At 43.8% G+C, this 21638-nt stretch overlaps 1 protein-coding gene and 1 pseudogene across 1 annotated transcript; both read left to right on the forward strand.

Annotated features, from left to right (window-relative positions):
- The first annotated feature begins 467 nt into the window (after positions 1–467).
- Fgg (fibrinogen gamma chain) lies at positions 468–7812 on the forward strand. The gene is made up of 10 exons (XM_004638704.2): positions 468–604; positions 700–744; positions 934–1117; positions 1213–1306; positions 2698–2828; positions 3103–3236; positions 4041–4225; positions 5664–5941; positions 6912–7081; positions 7590–7812. Exons 1-10 carry the CDS (start codon positions 527–529, stop codon positions 7602–7604), a joined length of 1314 nt encoding a protein of 437 aa, XP_004638761.2. The 5' UTR covers positions 468–526; the 3' UTR covers positions 7605–7812.
- A 10890-nt stretch (positions 7813–18702) lies between these two features.
- On the forward strand, positions 18703–19325 carry LOC101568061 (annotated as a pseudogene).
- The last annotated feature ends 2313 nt before the right edge of the window (positions 19326–21638 follow it).

Genomic DNA, 21638 nt, shown 5'->3' on the forward strand with positions numbered 1-21638 from the left:
ATGGGTGAAGGCAAAGCTACCCATTCCCGAGGCACAGGTTGGAAAATAGTTAATGCTACCTCATCTCTGGGCTAAGAGAGACCTTTTGGTAACTTCAGGGGCGGCAGCAGGCCCATCTTAAGGATGGCTCAGTTTGCACCAATCGAGGTCAGATCTGTGTTTGCTATCTGGGCCAGGTCCGGGAAGAGGCTGTGTCACGCTGGCGGCCCTCTCCCTCAGCCCAGTGGCTAATGCTTCACTAGCCTTTGGAGAGGACTCTGGATCAGGGAGGAAGGACTGCAGGGAGCCAAGCAAAGGCGGAGCTTAACACTGTGTAAAATCTGGGAATCTGACGAGGCACAGGTCGGAGGCAGGATGAGGAAAAAGAGACGGGAAAGACACCCCCGCCCTTCTGGTAAGGGGCCCCGTGACCAGCGCTGGCCACTCGCAGTCTCTACCCGTGCTGCAGCTTATATATAGGGACAGGTGGAGCCCAGGAGGATGCACAGCTGAGCACGAGGCTCAGAGCCCCGAGCACCCTGGAACCATGAGTTGGTCCTTGCACCCACGGAGTTTCATTCTCTCCTGCTCCTCTCTCTTACTGCTCTCTTCAACGTGCCTGGCAGTAAGTGTGCTGTGCCCAAAGCATATGGTTTAAGTGGGAAGCTGAAAAATAAGAAAGTGATAAACTAGTTAAATATCTATGTATTTCTCTTTCAGTATGTTGCCACGAGAGACAACTGCTGCATCTTAGATGAAAGATTTGTAAGTTATTTTTATGTGATTCTCTTTCTGCCTCAATGGGAGAGGGAAGCAGAATAGAAACAATTATTTTACAGTAGCATTGGACACTTTAAAGTATATAAAAATACAGTCTTGATTTTACTTTTTTAAGAACAAGCTTTAAGGGGTGCTTTTAGCGGGCTCCTTAATCCCTTCCTTGTCCTTTTCCAGGGTAGCTTCTGCCCCACCACCTGTGGCATTGCGAATTTCCTGTCCTCTTACCAAACATCTGTGGACAGGGACCTTCAGATTCTGGAGGACCTCTTTCATCAAACAGAAAACAAAACCTCAGAAACCAAAGAACTGGTCAAAGCGATCCAGATCAGCTACGACCCAAGTGAGCCCGCGAAGCCAAGTGAGTGACTGGAGGCGTCACCGAGGGGTTCTGTCCTGGTTGCTTTGCTGCCCTCTTTGCTACAGCATTTGTCTTTCTCTGATATCGCACTGTAGATACGATAGAGACTGCCACACAGAATTCCAAAAAGATGATGGAAGAAATCATGAAATATGAAGCCATGATTTTAACGCATGATTCAAGTATTCGGTGAGCATTTTGCTTTTAATTTGCCCTCCAAGTTGGATTTCGTTTTTGTTTATTATTCCATGTCTAAATGAAAGTAATCTTAGGGATTGAGGGTTTTTTTTTTTTTTTTTTGTAACACCCAATTTGCATTATGCTTAAGTTTAACCCAGGGGAGGTAGGAATTTGTGTGCCACAGACAGAATTCCCTTCATAAAAATGCCAACAGATTGGTGGTAAGGAATAAGCAGGTAAAGAAGGACTTTGACTACTAAACTCCATTAAGAGCAGAGAAGAAAAAACATATTTGCAGAGACTGAGCTTAACAAACTGTTGCAAAACTATGTGCGAATCCTGCGTAAAGACCTGCAGTTACGTAGCCTGCGTTTGTAAAGGAAGCGTCCCTCGCTTGCCAGGCATGCGAATGCTCCGAGCGGAGTTGCACACGCAGCCTCTTTTTTGCTTCAATTATTTCCTTAAACTCACAGCAGAGAGTGATCAGTGTGATCAATGGTGGCTCGGGACAAGGGCCCAAGAGGGACGGTTTCTCTTTTGGTATGAAAAAGCCACTATTACCATTGTCACAATTATTGTCATTAGAGCCATTATGATTATAGCCCATCCTTAAAGGAAACTGTTACATAGAAATTTTCTAAAGCCAATGAGAGAAAGTGGTCTCATAGTTTGTCTCTTTATCTATCTATCTATCTATCTATCTATCTATCTATCTATCTATCCTTTGTTTTGCGGTACTGGGGATTGAACTCAGGACCCTGCGCTTGCCAAGCAAGTGCTTAGTCTACTGAGCTATCTCCCCGGCCCCCGTTTCTGTATTTAAAAGCAGACATATGGGTTTGTGCATTCTAGAAGTTCTCTATTACCTCTGAGTGTTTGCAAGCAACTCCATGGAAACTGTAAACACAGGCTTTCACTAACATTCCTACAGCCATCCCACAAAGCTCTCAGCGGAGTCCCAGGGGAAGAGACAGGACTTCAGCACACAAGGTCGCTGCAACTGAATGCTGTTTCCTCTTAAGCAGGCAGGTCACTCATGAAGGTTCTGGTCTGCCCCTTGTGCTGAGCATAAAAGATAGAATGACCACTTTTAGTGACCTTTGTTTATTGACAAGGACTTTGTTATTTGTGTTCAGATTTAGGACCATGTACTCCAATCTAGATCATAAAATTCAAGAAAATTATATTTCTGTTTTAATTATTGACTTTGGTGTGGAATTTCCAAAAGCCTTAGTATTTTAATTCACTCCACTTAGTAACATAATTTTACAGTTTTCCCATGCAGGAATTAATTTACCAGGAAAGGGATCTTGAAATAATTAAGGTTAAAAAATAAGAGAAAAATAAAGAATTGATCTTGTAAAAGGAGTATCTGGTCTCTCATCATTTTCCACTTGTAGATTTCTGCAGGAAATATATAACTCCAACAATCAAAAGATCATTAACCTGAAGCAGAAGGTGGCCCAGCTGGAGACACAGTGCCAAGAGCCATGCAGGGACACTGTGAAGATCCACGACACGACTGGGAAAGGTGCGGGAGTGTGTTGGGGTCAGGCGTGTCCTAAGCAAGGACTGTGGGTGCTGGGGATGGTGGTGGAGGTAGCTGGGAAGGTGCCAGGGCTTCAACCAACGGGCTCGATGGCCTGGACTTGTTTTGAGTAGCAATCAGTAGTTTGAAAGTGATGATGGGAGAAGAATAATACTTCCTTGGAGGTGAATCACTTACAGCAGGCTCAAAACTCAGCCTTGACTTGGCACAGGGATACCCACATCTCAAACTGGAGTAAGTTTCCCTTTCCCCTCAGATTGCCAAGAAGTCGCCAACAAGGGAGCCAAGGAGAGTGGGCTCTACTTTATCAAGCCTCTCAAAGCCAAGCAGCAGTTCCTAGTCTACTGTGAAATCGAGGGAAATGGTAACGGCTGGACTGTGCTACAGAAGGTAGAGTTCTCCTCGTCGTGGGCTGTATGGATGCGCACTGGCCTGCCCTGCCTGAGCCTTCTTACACACCTTGTAGCTCAGCCCTCACCATGGCCCCACTGCTATGAGACTTGCTGGCAGAGGAGGAAACAGGGATGAGAGGTTATGGAACCGGCCCCAGACCACATAAGTAATAAGTGACAGCATCTGATTGGCTCCAGCTAGTCTGGTGTCAGTCTGTGCTTTGACTCTGTGTACTCTTGATGTAGATTCATGGCAGTGCAAAGCCCTTCAGTGGCAAATAAATAGCAGTGACTCAGATCTAAGCCTGCCTGTCACAGTGAGGTGTGCCCTTCTCTCAAGGGTGTAGCTGGGGCTCCTGCCAATCTCTAGCTTCCCCTGCAGATCTAGCCTCCCTTTCCTTCTACCTTTTGCCTCTTGCATGGAGCGAGTGTGCAGAGGGCAAGACAATTTCTGCACTAGAACTTCAGGAGTCAGTGCTCCCTGGCTTGAGATCCAAAGTCCACCAGGCTCTTATTAAAAGACTAGCACTGACTTAGTCTTTACCATACACCAGACAGTCGTTTAAGTATTTCCTTCACGTCTTGTCATGTAAGCCTCCCTGCAACTCTAAGAAGTTGTTAACAGAGTTAGCATGATTACTGCTACTTGATAATAGAGGAAAGGAGACATTTCGCCTTAGGCCACAGAGCTGGTAGCTGATAGAATCCTACCTTGCATATTTTTGATAGAACGTTGATAATATTTCCTTTATGTGCAGCAATAATCTGTCCTCTCCTCTTGCTTGTGCCCTTGGGTAACTAGAGGCTTGATGGCAGTCTTGATTTCAAGAAGAACTGGATTCAGTATAAGGAAGGCTTTGGACATCTGTCTCCGACTGGCACCACTGAATTCTGGCTGGGAAATGAGAAGATTCACTTGATAAGCACACAGTCTGCAATCCCCTATGTACTAAGGGTGCAACTCAAAGACTGGAATGGCAGAACCAGGTACTGGGGAGAGGACTCCTAGCCTTCTGCACAGGAGGCCATCTGAGCTGTTCCCTTTCTGCCTACCATTAGTCCCACGGCACACACAGCCTGACATAAGCAGAGAGCAGTCACATTCCTCAGATTAGTAAGATTAGTCTCTGGGCTGTCCAAGGAGTTATGTTCTTTCCATGGGGCTGATTACTGAAGTACAATTTATTCACCCGGAAACATGAAGACCCATAGCTAATTACTGATCTTCTGACAGGCACCAGAATTGAAATGAAATTAAATGTAATCTGATCCAAATAACTATTTTAAGAGGAAAGGATCATTATGAATCAGTTCATAGAGTAACTTGCCCAAGGTACAGTGCTGGTTACTGATAGAGGTGGGACTTGAATTCAAGTAATTTTTTTAAAAAGTCTATCCAAAAATTACTTTTATTTCTCATTAAATGAGCAGAGTCATTAGCATATTAATAACAGATGTGTTTATTATTGCATATTATTTTAACCCTGGAACTCACCCTTTTGTGACAATCTTCACTGAAAACTGAACTCAGCCTGTTGAGATTTCCTGTTCATTGATGACTCGCTCTGTCAAGTCATAGGTTGCCTGAAATTCAGTCTGCTGGCTCCTTTGGTGGTTTAGGCTCAGAGATATTTGGGGACTGTAAAAATATGCTACCCTGGTGTTATGCTCATGGAATAGTGAAATGTATTATATCTGCAAACACATAGGATGTCTTCAAAACCAGAAAGTGCCATAGTTGGTAGCCCTTCTGTGGGAATAGCTCCTGTTTCCCAAATCCCAGAGAATGAGAAAGACATTAGGTATTTTCTGGACACCTCTGTTCATTCAGCAAGGCTCACTATTTCCTCTGCTTCACGGAAGTGTGGTTTCTTAGCCATTTCTCCCAGAAGGGAATCCCTCTGTGCCTCCTGCAGCTCAGGCTTTGTGGACCTCAGGGGATGGCTTGCTCCTGTGGCATCCAGCGAGCCTTCCTTCTTGCCACTGTCATAATGTCTTGGGAACCTCCCCCGTCCAGTGATGCGAGTGGCCAATGGGCTGCATCTCCTTGTGGCCTCGTGTATGAGTTAGTGGTGACTCACCATCAGGTAATTACTATGATCTCTGGTGTGTGTGTAATGCTAAACACTGGAGTGAAAGCAGAAAATGAGAAATGAATCAGGCTCATCTATACATTTTGATTTGATATTAGAACTCAATGAAAGTTGAACTTTTCAGTTTCCACTGGGATGCCTAGCAGACTGGTCATCCCACCCCAGCTGGAGCCCTACACTAGCTCCTATATTCATTCTTCAGTCAGATTGAAAAAAAAAAAAAACACCCTTTATGTAGCACATCTATTTTAGTCCTAAGAAGGAGAATAACACATTCCCTAGAAAGAGACCCAGAAGCCTCAATGCGTGACATGTCTGTCCCTGTTTTCCAGTACTGCAGACTACGCCATGTTCAAGGTGGGACCTGAGGCTGACAAATACCGCCTGACCTACGCCTACTTCATCGGTGGAGATGCCGGCGATGCTTTTGACGGCTACGACTTTGGTGATGATCCTAGTGACAAGTTCTTCACATCGCACAACGGTATGCAGTTCAGTACCTGGGACAGCGATAACGACAAGTTTGATGGCAACTGTGCGGAACAAGATGGCTCCGGCTGGTGGATGAATAAGTGTCATGCTGGCCACCTCAACGGGATTTATTACCCAGGTATGGCATTCTTCCTCAGGTTCAAGTTTAGTGCATAGTGTGTATTCTACAAAAGGGGATAGATAGATATAAAGGATGGGTACTAATGGAAAAGGCCTCAATTCTGTAGCTCTTCATTGGAAACCAGAGTCGAGTAATATGCAGCTAGCGCTTAGGATGGGCCCCTCTCTGAGACTTCCACCTGCTGCAAAATATGCAGTGGCTTGTCACTGTGCCCGAAATCGTCACATGAGAGCTGGGACTGCAGGCTGACCTCACCCACACCTCCTGTGTGGACGAGATGGCCTGATGCTACCACACTGTGTGGCTTAGCACACTAGCTGGGCTGTTTCCAGGTGCTCTGGGTCAGGCAGTATGAGTGAGCAGTGAGCAGCCGGCTTAGCACCCTTCCACAGACTGCTTAAAGTAAGCTTTTGGGTTTTACAACACCTTTAATCAAGAAACACGCCAGCCATATAGTTAGAAAACCTCTCGGGGGTTGCCGGATCTGTAAGACGCAGGGTTGCCTCATTGGAAACCTAGAGTCCAGGATAGTGTCAGACTTACAAAATCGTGTGAGCCCTGGTGCCCAGGGACAAGAAAGCCCCCTAGGCTGGTTCCCGCAGCACGATGCAGCTGCACGCCCCTGCTCCAGAGCCCTGTACAAGGCTCCTGCCACTCTCACTGGCCTGGGAGAGCCTGTCCACAGTGGCTGGGCCAGGCAGGAGAGGTGTGGTGGGGAGACTGAGGGGAGAACTCTGGAGGTCTCGCCCTGCATTAGCAGTGGTGCAAGTGTGAAACTCAACTTAGATGTTCAGCAGTGATTTACTTTAAACATAAATGGAGATTCTAGGACTCCGCAGGGATATTTTCAGTGTGTTGGGTTATAAGGTGGGTATAGGTGGCTGTGCGCTTCATAATCGTTCTTCACAGACTTCCTGAGATGCGGACATGCAAAAGCGGTGTCCCACACCTGTACCCTTCATTTTAGGTGGCACTTACTCAAAGGCATCTACTCCTAATGGCTATGACAATGGCATTATTTGGGCCACCTGGAAGTCCCGCTGGTATTCCATGAAGGAAACCACTATGAAGATCATCCCATTCAATAGACTGTCCATCGGAGAGGGCCAGCAGCACCACCTGGGAGGCGCCAAGCAGGTCAGCCCTGAGCACCACGTAGAAATAGAGTACGACTGAGCCCCTCAGCCCTGCGGAGACTTAGCTCCTAGTATCTACTGACCCATACAGAGCGGCAGAAAGTCTCCCAGTTTCTTCCTACCTTCTCTTGCTAGAGCTATCAGTTTTGCTTCTCCTTAAAGGATATTAAGCCCTAAATAGAAATTAAAACCCTTTGACTATGTTCCCTACTTACTGAAAGCAGAGTTAACAATTGTTTATTGAGAAGATAATGTTTTAACTTATTTCTTAAGTATATAAAAATAAAATTGTTGGCTTTTTTACATTATTATTATCACTTGTCATTTTTGTCTTGATGTTTTTGATATCATTTCTTTAGAAGTTTAGAAAATGCTAATAAAATAGAAAATTTTAGAGTTCATAATATTTTCCTGTGTATATTACCCATAAAACATTCATATTTAGTTGTTTTACTAGAAGCAAAGAGGTATATCTTCTTAACATATATTTTTTTGTTATATATTCATAGGCTGGAGACGTTTAACAGACGCTTTCAAAAGTGATTTGCTTTTTTAAAGGACTTTATCTGAACAGAGACGTAGAATATTTTTCCTATGGGACAATGGACTGTCAAAGACTCACTTCATTTTAAGAATAAACCAAACTCACATTGAAAACTCCACTAGCAGTTTTGTGCTGGTGATAATTTATCTATATGCCTTTCAATAAACATTGCGTTTCCTAAGACTTGATATGTGCTGTCTTGTATTAGCAGTTGAAGCCACCGTTTTGTTAGTTCTGTTATCACAGCGGGGTGGTCATCGGCAGCGCCTGGGCACTCACTTGGCGCTGAGCCTTGCACTTCCCCCCGGGGCACAGGGAGACACAAAGGAAACAGAAATTCTTGCCCTCCAGGGGATGGAAGGTGTCCGAAGTGCAGGGACCCAGGGTGACACGCTGACATGGGCCAAATAGGACAAGTCGAAGACATGTAACAACAGTAGGCTGCACAGAGGGCAGCTGGAGCCGAGAGCTGCTGGGCGCACACCAGCACTGGCCATCCTGGGGCCTGTGCGGGGCTGACCCAGCAGGGAGCTGCAGGGTAGTGTTTCCATTCTCGTGACCATGAACTGGGAGGTAAGTGGAATGTAATGCTATTTTCATTTGGAGCCAGAGAGATTCAGATTCTAGCAGCTTGGGTCCTATAATTGCTAACTTTCTAAGGAAAGAGGAAGTCTCTGTAGCCTGGTGTCAGGTGGGCTAGGTACAAGACGAAGTTACTTTCATGAAGAAGTTCTGGTTATTTCAAAGTCCTAAGCTTTGGCTGTTGATTCTCATTTTCTCCACAGTTTCTTCCCTAATCCTCACTGCCTATTTCTCAGGAGCCCTGATTGTAAAATACCCTATAGAGAAGATAAAGATAAAACATCAGATCTCCTTCTGGGTGTGCCGCAAATTCTGGTGCAGTGCTGAGAAAGGAACCAGGTTGTGTTTGCGGTACTCACTTGGGCAGGTGCACTGAGCACTCATTTGTTCACTCACTCATTCATTCATTCACTGGTCAGCTGCTGAAGGTCTTCACTGTGGCAGCTGCTGCCCCTGCACGCGAGCTCGGTGCACGGCACCCTCCGCACCCCCTCTGCCCACCCTGCTTCCCCCCCCGGTTCTTGTGCTCCCACAAGCCACTCAGCCTCCAGTCTCCTCATTCTCTTCTCCTTATATCCAGTTATTGGTCGAGCCTGTCATTCCACCTCCTAAGTACTTAGCCTGCCACCACCCGCCACCACTCTAGCCCAGGACATTTGCGCCAGCCTCCTTCTGCTCTTCTTGAACTTACCCTTCCCTGCTTCTACCTTTTCAGGTTCCAAATTATAGTATTTCTAAAATGAGAATTACACAGGGGGGCTGGGGAGAAAGCTCAGCAGTCTAAGCGCCTGCCTGGCAAGAACAAGGAACTCGGTTCAATCCCTGGTACCACTTGCCCTTCTGTCCCCACCCTGGGCATGCTCTGTTGCGTCATGAAAACTGGCATGAAGGCACATGCCTATAATCCTAGCGTTGAAAACAAGAGGGTCACTAGAATGCGCAGTGAGACCCTGTATCAAAAGAATTACACAGGATTCCCTCTGTGAGTCTCTTAACATTGCTGGGGGAGCAGAGAACTTAATCATCTTGTTTGCTGGTCAAGCCAACGTTTATCGGTAGTAAGGAACTCCTAACTTTTCTTCAAATACCTCTCTGTAGTTGGACTTGCTCCAATGAGTATATTTTTAATTTTGTAGTCAATTATAAAACTCAAGGTAAGGTTGATTAACTTCAAAGTCCCACTTGCCGAGTTATAAACTTCTAGTGTGAATGTCAAGGGGCTGCTACCTGAGAAAAAAAGTATGAACTATGCTTCTGGACTGATGTGGAACTTGTCCTCACAAAGTAGAAATTAAAAGTACTATCTCTGTGAATCAATTGAATACCTACTTCTAAATGGAGAGTTTGAGTCCTTAAGGAGACAAATCATTTTGCTTCCCTGCTCCAATCACAGAGAGTTCTTGCTCACCTCTTTCTTTTGCTTCCCAAGTGTACAAAATCTCATCTTACTTCAATATGGGGAGACTAAACACAAATCTGAGGTGTAGGGCTTCACATTTTGAAAAACCTCCAGAGAGAAACTTGCAAGAAGAAAGGGACTAGGATGTAGCTCAGTAGTAGAGTTCCTGCCCTGGCAGGCCCTGGGTTTCATCCCTAACACAGCAAGAAAAGAAAGCTGTCCTGTAATCTCAGCACTCTGGGAGCTGAAGCTGAGGATCACAGTGGAGTCCTGCTTGGGAGAAATAGAGACTTGGCAGAAATTGGTCTCAAAACCAACCAGAAATAGAAGGAACTGGAGATACAACTCAGTGTGAGGGCCCTAGCTCCAGTCTCTAGCCTTGGGTTCACTGTCACGGGTCCAAGCTCAGTGCATGAAAGTAGCAGCACTCAGAACGCTTCTTGGTGTTGCATTTGTTCTGATTGTATTGACCGAAATGTAATTTTATGTCTTTTAAATATAATAATAAAAATGGAGCCATCATGCCAGGTTTCATGGTCCAGCGGGGCATGCCCAGGGTGGGGCCAGAAGGGACAACAACAACGAATTTCTGGTGCCAGGATCTCAAGTCACGCTGCTGCCCACAGTGCCCTTACATCCACACATGGGAGCAGTCACTTATTAGCTCAGTATCAACATCAGAAGTGTTTAAAAAGTTCACTTCTAAAATGTAGCTTTAACACTTGACTTCTCAAATCTTTCTGTGGCTTTTCCCAGTTCTTCATAAGCCTAATAGTTATACTCTAAAAGTTTTGTTTCAGATGTGTAATCAGGGTGAAAGTGAGTAGAAAGGAAGAATTATAGGTATAGCTAGCATGTCTGAGACATTGCAGGATTTTCAACTCTTTCACTTGGACCCTAGCCAGTTACACACTAGCCAAGGGATGCACTCTAGACCCCTCTGGTTTGCTCCATGATGATGGTGGAGACCAAAGAAGGCATTGAACCTGGGGGAAACACGTCTCCCTGATGATTTCTTAGCAGTTCAGCGTAGTTGAACTTGAGTGTGAAAATGCTTAAAATAGTAACATGAATCAAGGTCATGAAAACTAAGTTGGCTAAAGAGACTCAGGATGGAGAAAGGACTACTAAATTTCATTCACCGTGTGTGTGTGTGTGTGTGTGTGTGTGTGTGTGTGCAGAAGTTGAGCTCCTCCTACTCATACACCATCCACATGGATCATCTATACCGGATCAGTCTCTGTCTCTGTGTTTCTCTCTCTGTCTCATACGGGGACTAAAAACCAAGGCCTCCACACTGACCTACATCACCTGCCTTTTTTATTTTTTAACTTTGAGACCAGTTCGTTCTGAGTCAATAAATTACTCCACCTCTGTTTGAACGTCTCAGCCCCTTGGTCCTCTTGCCTCGGCTTGCAGGGCACTGAGATTCCAAGCACACGCCATCATGCCAAGCCTGGATCAGCCTCTTGATTGACTGATTGATTGATTCTCTTCATTTACATTTCCTTTCCTTTCCACACTTCTCTTAATAAACAATGTCTCCGATAAGTTGAAGGTGTGTCTCTCTTTGCATTTTTGTGCTTCACACATTTGTGCGCATGTGCGTTTTTAGACTGCAGAGGCCACGTTGAGTTACGCTTGTCAGTGTTAGAATGCTGGGCCTTGGGCTCCCTGTCACGGGTCCAAGCTCAGTGCATGAAAGAAGTAGCACTCAGAACGCTTCTTGGTGTTGCATTTGTTCTGATTGTATTGATTGAAATGTACTTTCATGTCTTTTGAATATAATAATCAAAACAGAGCCTAAATTTTGTATATCCTTATTCTTTGTCATTTCCCGAGTAATTATTTTTATTATATTTTCTCCAAGAATAGGGCTGTGAGTGAATACTGTTTTTAGTCAAATTGGTGCTTTGCGATAAGCACACAGATAGCAGCTGCTAAGGTCCTCGCTGTGCCCAGTGCTCAGCGTGCGCTCAGGTCCCCGACAGTGCACACCTCGTGCCCTACTTAGTCCTCTTCTTATTCCACACAGTTTTAAAAATTTTCCCTTTGATTGCCTCTAACTATTTAGAAATACAGTGTATCTACGGTCCCAGTTTCAGGATCCGTACCCCCTGCCCCGGAGAGCCTGCCCTTCTGTGTGCTTCCTGCAGGACGGAGCCACGCTCCCGGTGCTCGGCCCCCAGCCAACAAAAACGAACTTGCATTACAACCAAAGGGCAGCTTTGTGGCCAGTGGTTCTTGTACTTGCAAAGTAAACACACGTTGTGATCCTAACGCTTTTATTTTTATTTTTCACTACTTTTCTTAGTGTATTTTTGTGCAACACAATGGCTGCCTTCACCCTGTTATCGCGGGGGCTGGCACACATACACACCTCGCCTTGGTCCTTTCTGTTTACCTTCCCCTCTTCTCCTACAGCCTCTTCCATCCTCAGGGCTCCTTCTTGGTTTCTTTTGTGTGCGAAATACAAAGTATAAATAATTGAGAAACCAAAATGAAAGAAAAACGATAGAAAACAGAGATTTTTGCAGAAATGAGAAGGGAACAGCGCTGTGCTACTTATTTATTTATTAGTCTTCTTGGAGCCCAGGCTGGTGTCAAATCCCTAATAGTCCCCTGCCTCAGTAACAATCCCTGCTGAGTGCTGGGACTGCAGGTGTGCCCGTGTGGCAGGCTAGGTGCTCTATGTTAGGGTCCACCTGAACATGGAGGGTGCTGTCAGTTCCCTCACTTTCTTTTCAGTCCGGAGGTTATAAAGTGAATGCTACTTATTTTCCAAGCTTATGATTTTGTAAAATGTTTTAAGTTAGTATCTGAATATATTACATTATGGTCAGAAAGCATATGTTAGGCAGTTTAAGAATTCTTAGGGAGGAGAGGATTCACAAAGTATTTTGGAACAATTATCACCGAATTCATTTACCCCCATACAAGTCTACATAAGTCACAATCATTCTCCAAAAATGGTCTGCACACAGGAACAAATGAAAGATAGAAAAATAGTTATTGGCCTTTGGTCCAAACGGCGCAGTCAGCCCACCTTCAGCCCTGACGTGGGGCCAGCTGGCTGAGCCCGAGCCCCTGGCCAGCAGCTCAGGATTCCGGTGGAGCAAGCAGGCAAAGCTTCAGCTCTCGCTCGCTTCCCGCTCATTGGGAAATACTGAAAGGCAGAAAAACGGAGGTAACCTCGGGACCACGAAGCTTCATCAGCCCCACAACGGGCTCAAAATGTGCTTCCCAGATCCCAACGCCAGACTCCCCAGCCCTCCCCAGCCCAGGCTGCCCTTCCCATTTCCTCGCCCACATTTTGTTTCACGGGGAATTTGAGAAGCGTGAAGTGACCGCAGGGAGCTGGAGAGAACTTGTCCTAAATTTCTCTGTTGTTTTTCCCTAAATAAACAGCATAGGGCAGATTCCACTCTGTGACAGAAGTGGCTGCTTCCAAATCCTCAGGGGCAGCTAGTTAAAATGTGACTAAAAATTGTAAAAAAAAAAAAAAAAAATAAAGAGTGAACATTAAAGAGACCTTGGACTGGGAGTGTTTGCCTTCATCAGTTGCTGTCCTGACACCACAGAGCCGTGGCAAGGGTCAAGCAAGATAAGATATGAAGTGCTCCAGATGCAAGGACATAAGAAGGAAAATCAGTTGCTCTTTTTGCCCTTGATATTGCTATTTCTGCGTCGCATTTGAATCCACCATTGTTTAGGTTTCTCAATATAATTTTAAAATTCAAAATTTTTGTTTTTATTTCTAACACAATTTTAATTTGATAGAGAAAAATACACCACATGTGTATGCTCTACATTGTCACCCAGTTAGCTTTAACATGAGCATCTTTCATCACTATAGCACGTTTGTCAAAACTACTAACAAATCCCCGCCCGACTCCAGCCTAACTTCACACTCCCTTCATATTTCATCCATTTTTACACAAATGTCCCTTTTTTGCTGCTGAATTCCATTGAGGACGCCAGATCATATTAGTTGTCACATGTCTTCAGTAACATTTGTTCTGCAGTTTTTATTTTTTTATTCTTTATTTTTTTGGCAGCACTGGGGATTGAACTCAGGCCCTTGTGCTTGCCAGGCAAGTGCTTATTCTACTGAGCTATCTCCCCAGTTCTTGTTCTGCAGTTTTTAGTCATCAAATGTTATTGTAGGCAGCTGAGTCAGATAGAAATTAGTGTATAGTCAGAGAGGAACAGAACCCTCAAGGCAGGCCGCATAAAACATAGAGACGTCAGAGTTGCATCTGGAGGTGCGTGTGAAGACAGCCAGGGATCAGGGAGGAGAAGCAGTAACAAGAGCTGGCATCTCCCCCGGGGACAAGCAGTGCCTTCCTATCATGCTGAAATTAGTACCTGCTCATCCAGTAGGCCCAGATAGGCGTCCGACACATAGGCCGGTGGCCAGAGCGCCTGGACCTGCCCCCTCCCCTCCCCAAAATGTCTTTGTTCTTTCCATATATCCTTGCCATGTGGCTCATTTCCCTATAGGTCGATAAATTCTCTATTGGATCAATAAATATAAAGAAAGTACCTTAAATTCAAGTTAAATTTATCTTGAAATATGATTATTTAATTGATTTGTTGACTGCTTAAGGGGAGCTTGGCTGAATGTGCTTAAGAAAAAGGTCATCACATTTAGCCAAAGTACAGAAAAGGATTATTGCATTTTTGGAACATGCTAGATCTTAATTCTAAAGATGCTTTTAAAATTATTCCTTTAAATTGCCCTTAATCTGGAGACAGTTTCTATTTTAAGAAATTGGTGTATTTTTTTTCTGAACAAGAAGATTAAAGGGAAATAGTATGGGTAAAAAACTAGCAGAAGAAATCAGCTCTACTATTTCTCCTTTACCTGAGTGTGCCGTTTAGAATAATTTCTGTGTATTTACAGAAATTCTCGTGCTCTCTCGACAGCTGTAACTTGGTCAGAAGTCACTGAGATTTGGAGCATAAATGTCTCCACAGTCATTCTTACATGGATTACCACCTCACTGACCTTTCACGGTGAAGAGCTAGGCAAAAATGAACTTTTGCAAAACCCTTGGAGGCATGAGACAAGTGGAGCAAATGGCAGACACAAGAGTAAGTGACCATGTTGGTACTGTCCAGGCGGGCCTGCCACAGTCCATTCTCCTGTGAATCCTGAAGTGAAACCTGCAAGGAAATCTCCACATGTTTTAAAATTTCAGCAAGCTGAAATTTAGAAAATATTCTTAGACTTTCCTGGCAGGAATTTAGTACTGTTTTAAACAAAATTTTTCCTCCGAAGTACACTGATCATCTTGTCATTAATATATTATTAAATATACTGATTCATGTAGATTTTTATAATAGGAGACAGAATGAGTAATATTTTAGATGCATCTCAGATTTGAGACCTGAATTAAATCTGACACTTACAGGAACATTTTATGCAAAATATAACCCAAAGCACACAAAAATAATACATCACTCTTTGTGCTCTGAGAGCACTCAGAAGAGATCTAATGCGACTTTTTTTCCAGAAGGAGGTGACATCTGAGTATCTGGCAGGCGTGAGTGTGAGGCCCAGCCCAGGGGCCTCCAGACACACTTCTGGGCTGACATGGGAGGAATGGAAGCTATGCCTAAGCCGCCTAGAAGGTTAAGAAATTCCTGGAAATCTAGCGGCCCATCACTGTTGAGGTCTAGCTTCTTCGTCATGTGGTCAGGAACACCAGGGTCCTTCTGGGTCTTTGTAAAAGCAGCCAGTTCTTTATTCATGAATGTTAGGAACTCTGTCTTGGAGAGTGTGGTGCTGTCTCCATCCCTTCCAGCATACTTCGATCAGGTCGGATCAGAGCGGAGTGGAGCAGAGTGGGCCAGATGCCGAGGCCGTGCCGAGTTGAGTCCACTCAAGACAATTTTATATTGTTTTAACCAAATTCCTACCTGTACATTTATTTGACCTGCTCACAGGCTGTAAGCTGCTAAGGTAAAAAGCTTTACAGACCTGAAGCATGTAGCGTGCAGACTGACCAAATAACATACATAATAGATGAGCCTTAAATTTAAACTGATAGATAACTTTTTTTCCTCCAGTACTGGGGATTGAACTCAGCATCTTGAGCTTGCTAGGCAAACACTTTTTCTACCGAGCTGTCTCCCCAGCCCTAAATTGATAAATGAATGACTTCCTCTTAAAAATTGATCTATTTAAAATAAATTGGCAAAACATGCAATGTTTCCTACTTTCATGACCAATAGCCCAGAGGAGAACAAATGCTTCCTTTGAAAGCGAACTATTATTCTGAATTTTTGTTTTGATTTGTACTTTTAAGTTGCATTTACACAATGACAGCCATCTGATGATTGATAACTCAATTTGTGTGAATAGCAGATAGTTTAGGACTGAAGCATAATTATAGCTACATACTTTTCATTATTTCTGTATAATTTATATGCCATACAAATAAAAACTACACTAGCTCTTCCAGGTGCCATGGAATGACAAAAGGGGGATTTCCTGTATGCCTATGTTTATAACTGATGAAATATTTTATCAATTTCAAAAATATAAGTAAATACACCTCTCAGTAGAACAAAGGAAAATAATATAATCATTTCTAGGGGAAAGGCAATAGCAAATTATAATGTAAGCCACTGAAAGTTTCTTAAAATGTTTTCATTTCTTTTGCCATTGAAAACATACCCTATTTCCCCATGATTTTAAAAATGACACTTGTGTTCTTTGCTTCTTATCAATCTGCGTGGATTTCTACCTAAACAAGACTTGCTCTCCACTACTAATGAGACAGTGAGCTCACAGGGTAGGGGCCAAGCCTGGTGTCAACCTTCAGAGCCGGATCAAGGGTGTCTGAGTGGGGAACTCATGCACTAGGGGAAACAAGTCATCTCTGTGTTATGGGACATTGGGACATTTAGGAATCATTACGAGGACATTTAGGAGTTTCATTTCTAGGGATTCTACTATGTATATTCAATATTTGATATATATCATTTATATAGGCCTCATAATTTTACAGAATCCAACAACCCTGAAAAATAAACATTGGCATGTCCTTTTGCAAAGGAGTAAGCTAGCTCAGAGAATTTAAATAGCTTATGTAGGGACCTGCTGACCTCTCGGTGGACCAGGAGAAAATGGTGGGGGGACTTAGAAAAAAAGACAAGAGATAGAATCCAAGGTCAAGTAGAGGCCTGTCTGCCTGATGAGCAAGGGACCTGAACAACAGCAGGCATTTATGTACACCTTTGCAAAGTCAGTGTCATGAGACCCAGGTTGACTGGTGACTAAAGTCAGTGTCATGAGACCCAGGTTGACTGGGGACTGTTAGGGCAGGATGCTTTTCTCAAAGCAGAGGTAGCTGGACTGCTTTTTAAAAAATTATTTAGTTATTTATTTGGTTTTTAAAATTAACTTTAATGAGATAAAAGATAAAATAGCAAAGAAACAGTTTCAAAATAAGTTAGTAGGAAAGTTACAATAATACATTGCATGTTGTTGTCTCCTTAGTACTTATTCAGAGACAAGATACAGACTTGATGTCTTGTCTAAATGCTATTAGTATAAACCTTTCTTTTCACTGGACTAAGTGAAAGTAGCTGTATATCTATCCTAACTATCTTGTGTGTGTGTGTATATATATATATATATATATATATATATATATATTTTCATAACAAAATGGTATTTAATTTAAACTTTTGCAAAGTTAGTAACATATGACACAAGGTTTCCTAGTGACCAATAGCTGACTTTGACCAGACAGGATGTTTATCTCAGGACTGAGGTAGCTTGTTTGCTTTAGGCTCTGAGGCCTAGTCCCGCCTACACACATTTGATTGATTTCCTACCTTCCTGGCTCTCGATGTAGCCCCCTTTTTTGTTTTGTTTTGTCAGAGATGTGTGCATGACCCCTACAGTTGGCTGACATGGACAAAAGATCCACAAGGTGCTGTGCATAGTTCCAGGGTAAATCCTGAGGGGATTTGACTGACCTTTTCAGATAACAAAGTTGTTTTTAGTTATATAGGGCTTGCTTTAACCTGGTCTTAACCATCCAGCAGAAAAGTGTAACCAAGAGGCACACACAAAAGAAAAAGCCATATTAATATCCTGAGCTGCAAAAGGCTCAAGTCAACAACTTCAGACATTTGCCAGTTGTGCTGATAACTCACTACTATTATGGACTATGGGGCTATATTGGATTATTTTGTTGAATTCAAGTACCTACTTTGGATTGACATCAAGTTTGAAAAGGTCCTTTAAAGACTTCTCCAAATATAGCTTCTCTAACTGCAGTGGATGACTGTAGGTACTGCGGCCTTGTCCTGCCCACTCACATATAACCAATTTCCAGCTTCGTCTGGTCCCAACAGGCTCTGTGCCCATGTTACTTAGCATGGAATCTCGCTCTCCTTCATGAAGCCAGCTCCCCAAAGGCCATCGTGTGCCACTACACCACCTGATAAAGGATGTGGAGAAAATCGGAGCAGGCTAAGGAGTAATGAGCGGCAGTAGCTGTCCCCAAGGGAGAGGCGGTCTCTCCAGAAGGTGTTCTCTGAGCAGAGGTTTGGGTAAACTGAGGAGTACAAAGGCTTGTGGGCACCCTGGAGCATTGGGGAGAAAGCTCTGGGGTGGACTCCATGCAGAGTCTGTCCAGGACCCTGGAGGTGTAGCTTTCATAGTCATTGTTTCTTTCAAATGCAGATTTACTTGTTTTCTGCTGATTTACTTTCACTGGACTTATGTTCAATCAACTTGCTCAAAACTAACCAGTGTACACTTGGGAGCTTCTTTGCTACATCCTGCTCATTTCCCATGGAGTCATTTCCTGTGGACACAGGGGAGCACCTGATGTCCGGCCTGGCCTTTCTGTCCTTGCCTAGAGTGTTTTTGGAGGAGGAGTTGTGTGTAACTGTAATCCAGGTTACTACAGAATCTTGACATGGCCCTAGGATGCCCTTTGAGATCCGTAGCTGTTTTTAGAAATCCTAGCTACAGTTGCCTCAGAAATCCCAGAGAGGGAGGAGCCCAAAAGGGATTGTTGGAGAAAGGCTTTTTCCTTTTTGTCTGGTGACAGCCATCAGGTAAGCCAAGATGGGAGCGTACGAGTACATCCTGGAGCTGTGGAGGAAGAAGCAGTCCGATGTGATGTGCTTTCTGCAGCAGGTCCGCTGCTGGCAGTACCGCCAGCTCTCAGCTCTCCACAGGGCTCCTCGCCCCACCAGGCTGGACAAAGCTCGCAGACTGGGACACAAGGCCAAGCAAGGGTATGCCATATACAGGATTTGTGTGCGCTGCAGTGGCCGCAAACACCCAGGTCCTAAGGGAGCAACTCATGGGAAACCTGTCCGTCATGATGTTAACCAGCTGAAGTTTGCACAAAGCCTTCACTCTGTTGCTGAGGAGTGAGCTGGATGCCACTGTGGGGCTCTGAGAGTTCTAAATTCTTACTGGGCTGGTGAAGATTCCACATACAAATTCTTTCAGGTTATCCTTATTGATCCATTCTACAAAGCCATCAGAAGAAATCCTGACACCCAGTGCATCACCAAACCAGCCCATAAGCTCAGGGAGATCCATGGGCTGACACCTACAGGCCGTAAGAGTTGTGGCCTTGGAAAGGGCCACAAGTTCCACCACACTACTGGTGGTTCTCGCCATGCAGCTTGGAGAAGGCGCAATACTCTCCATCTCCACCATTACCACTAATAATATAAGTGATGTTTGTAAAACTCATAACCCAATAAACTATATAGGACAGTTAAAAAAAAAAGAAATCCCAGAGGGCTGACCAAGAGGCTTCCATAGGTTAAGAGGGCACTGCCCTGCCCCGCTGTCTGGATCCATTTCTCAGTCTTCTTGTACCCATAGGAGATCAAATTTTGGTAGTGGAACACATGAATGAACGCTTTCTTGCTCAGTATGAACCCACACCTTCTGGAGAGACCACAAACACCAATGAAATATGCCAGTTTTCAAGCTTATGATGCATGGAGGAAATGAGCAATACTCCTGCAGTGGTGGAATCTACTAGTAGCAGATAATCCAGGGCAATATACCTAGAAGATCAAGAGATTGCTTTTACTTAGAGAGACTGAATCAGGAAAAGGTCTGGCACAGTGTTCAGTACTCTATAAATATTAGCTGTTATTACCGTCCTGTGGGCTTCACGTAGGAAGCACAACTGGAGCAAAGGTAGCACTCGTGGCCGGATACACTGCAGGATGCCCTACTGAGTCTGAATTTCAGATACACAATAATTTAATGTAAGTACATCTCAAATACTATATAAGATATTTACACTAAAATACAGCCACAGTGTCTTTAAAATTCAAACTTAACTGGACAGATTTACTTTAACTTGACAAATTTGGCAAATCCAGGCCAATTGTTTTTAGTTTTACTGTAGCATAAACAACAACAACAACAACAACAACAGGAATTGGCCAAGCACCGTGGTGCACACCATTAATCCTAGCATTCTGTGAGGCTGAGGTAGGAAGATGATAAGTTTTAGAATATCTTGGGAAACTTAGTGAGACTGTCTCAAAAATGAAAGGTTTTTTTTTTTTTTCTTTTCAAAATTTTATTGATAAACATATAGCAATGAGACAGTTTCAAATCAAATCGAAAGTACAGTTTCAACAAATAATACACTGCATATATTCTTCTGAGTGGAAAAATGAAAGGTTTTTGAAAGGCCTGAAGATGTAGCTTACTGTGAAGCAACTGGGTTGTGTTTAAGATGTATAAACTTATGTTTTGAAATGTGTGTACGTTGTGAAATTGTAGGGTTTCTTTTTGTCGCTGGCTCAGCCTACCCTTGCGGGGGCCGAGGGGACAGTCTGGCACAGCACGTGCTACCAAACTGAGGTCCCTGCATGCTTGCTTAAGCTTGCCTAAGCAGGCGCTTTAGACCACTGAGCTATCTTGCTGGCCCACACATTGCAAAATTGTAACAGGAGGTCCTGAGACAGACATTAGGATTCTATGGGGCAGTAAGGACTGCAGCTTCAAAGAGGGGCTGAAGCTGCATGTTGGGATGAGGTGAAGCCCAAAAGGGGATCTGCTGCCTCAGGACCCTCCAAAGTTCATATGAAAACATCTTCCAGGTGTCCTTGTGCTGCCTGGATTTCCCCAGATCATGATCAGGCAGGCCATTGGCTCAAGGGCTCTTGAGCCCTGCATAGACACTGTGAACATTTATGGATCAACCCTAAAGAACGTGTAGCCTTCCATGGTGTAGAGGTTATACTGCTATGCAATGGCCCGAGCTTGCTTCTAACTCCCTTAAAATCTCTTAGATGCAGCGTCCTCATGGGCGTTCCACTCAGATCCTCCTCACCGCCAGTGGGAGCTTTACTAGCTTGCCAGTGTATCTTCTACATTTTTGCCTTTATATTTTTTAAATAAATATGCTTGTATCCTACTTCCCCCATATGTAGAGTTTTATTCTTTGACTAGTTAGCATATGCAGAGCCAGCAAAATTATGAATATACACTTGAGCAGTTTGATGTACTAATAAATGTCTAGAAGCTTATAGCCACAACTTTGAGCAGACACAAAGGTCCCTTGTATTAATCCCATGATGTCTCAATAAATTTAGTATTAAAATATTTATACAAACTGTACCTTATTGATGTACACAACTTTTGGTGATTTGTATGTATCATTTCATGTAGTTTTAAAATATATAAATATATACATCTATAATGAGGAAATTGAAAATCCACCCTCTTAGTAGATCACAAGTATGAAGGGCAGCGCTGTTGGCTATAATCACTACCCTACACATTCCTCCAGTCTTCAACCCATAGAACTGAAGCTCCGCCCCTTTCAACCACTGTCTCGGATCCCACATGCACGCGCTCCCAGCAGGATAGCTCTCCACTTTCGTTCTGAGAATTTACCTCTTGCAGATTCCACATATAAGTGAGATGATGTGGCATTTATCCTGCAATGTCTGGCTTAGTACATTCCCTATTATGTGTGCAGGTTGATCTGTGTGGTGACAAATGGCAAGATTTGA

The sequence above is a fragment of the Octodon degus genome, unplaced genomic scaffold (assembly GCF_000260255.1).
Source record: "Octodon degus isolate 3935 unplaced genomic scaffold, OctDeg1.0 scaffold00101, whole genome shotgun sequence".
Lineage (NCBI taxonomy): Eukaryota > Metazoa > Chordata > Mammalia > Rodentia > Octodontidae > Octodon > Octodon degus.

Excerpts from the sequence above, each read along its gene's own strand:
- Fgg (XM_004638704.2), top strand. The coding sequence starts at position 527 with ATGAGTTGGTCCTTGCACCCACGGAGTTTCATTCTCTCCTGCTCCTCT. Across the intron at positions 745-933 it reads GCATCTTAGATGAAAGATTT|GGTAGCTTCTGCCCCACCAC; the intron begins GTAAGTTATTTT and ends GTCCTTTTCCAG. Across the intron at positions 4,226-5,663 it reads GACTGGAATGGCAGAACCAG|TACTGCAGACTACGCCATGT; the intron begins GTACTGGGGAGA and ends CCTGTTTTCCAG.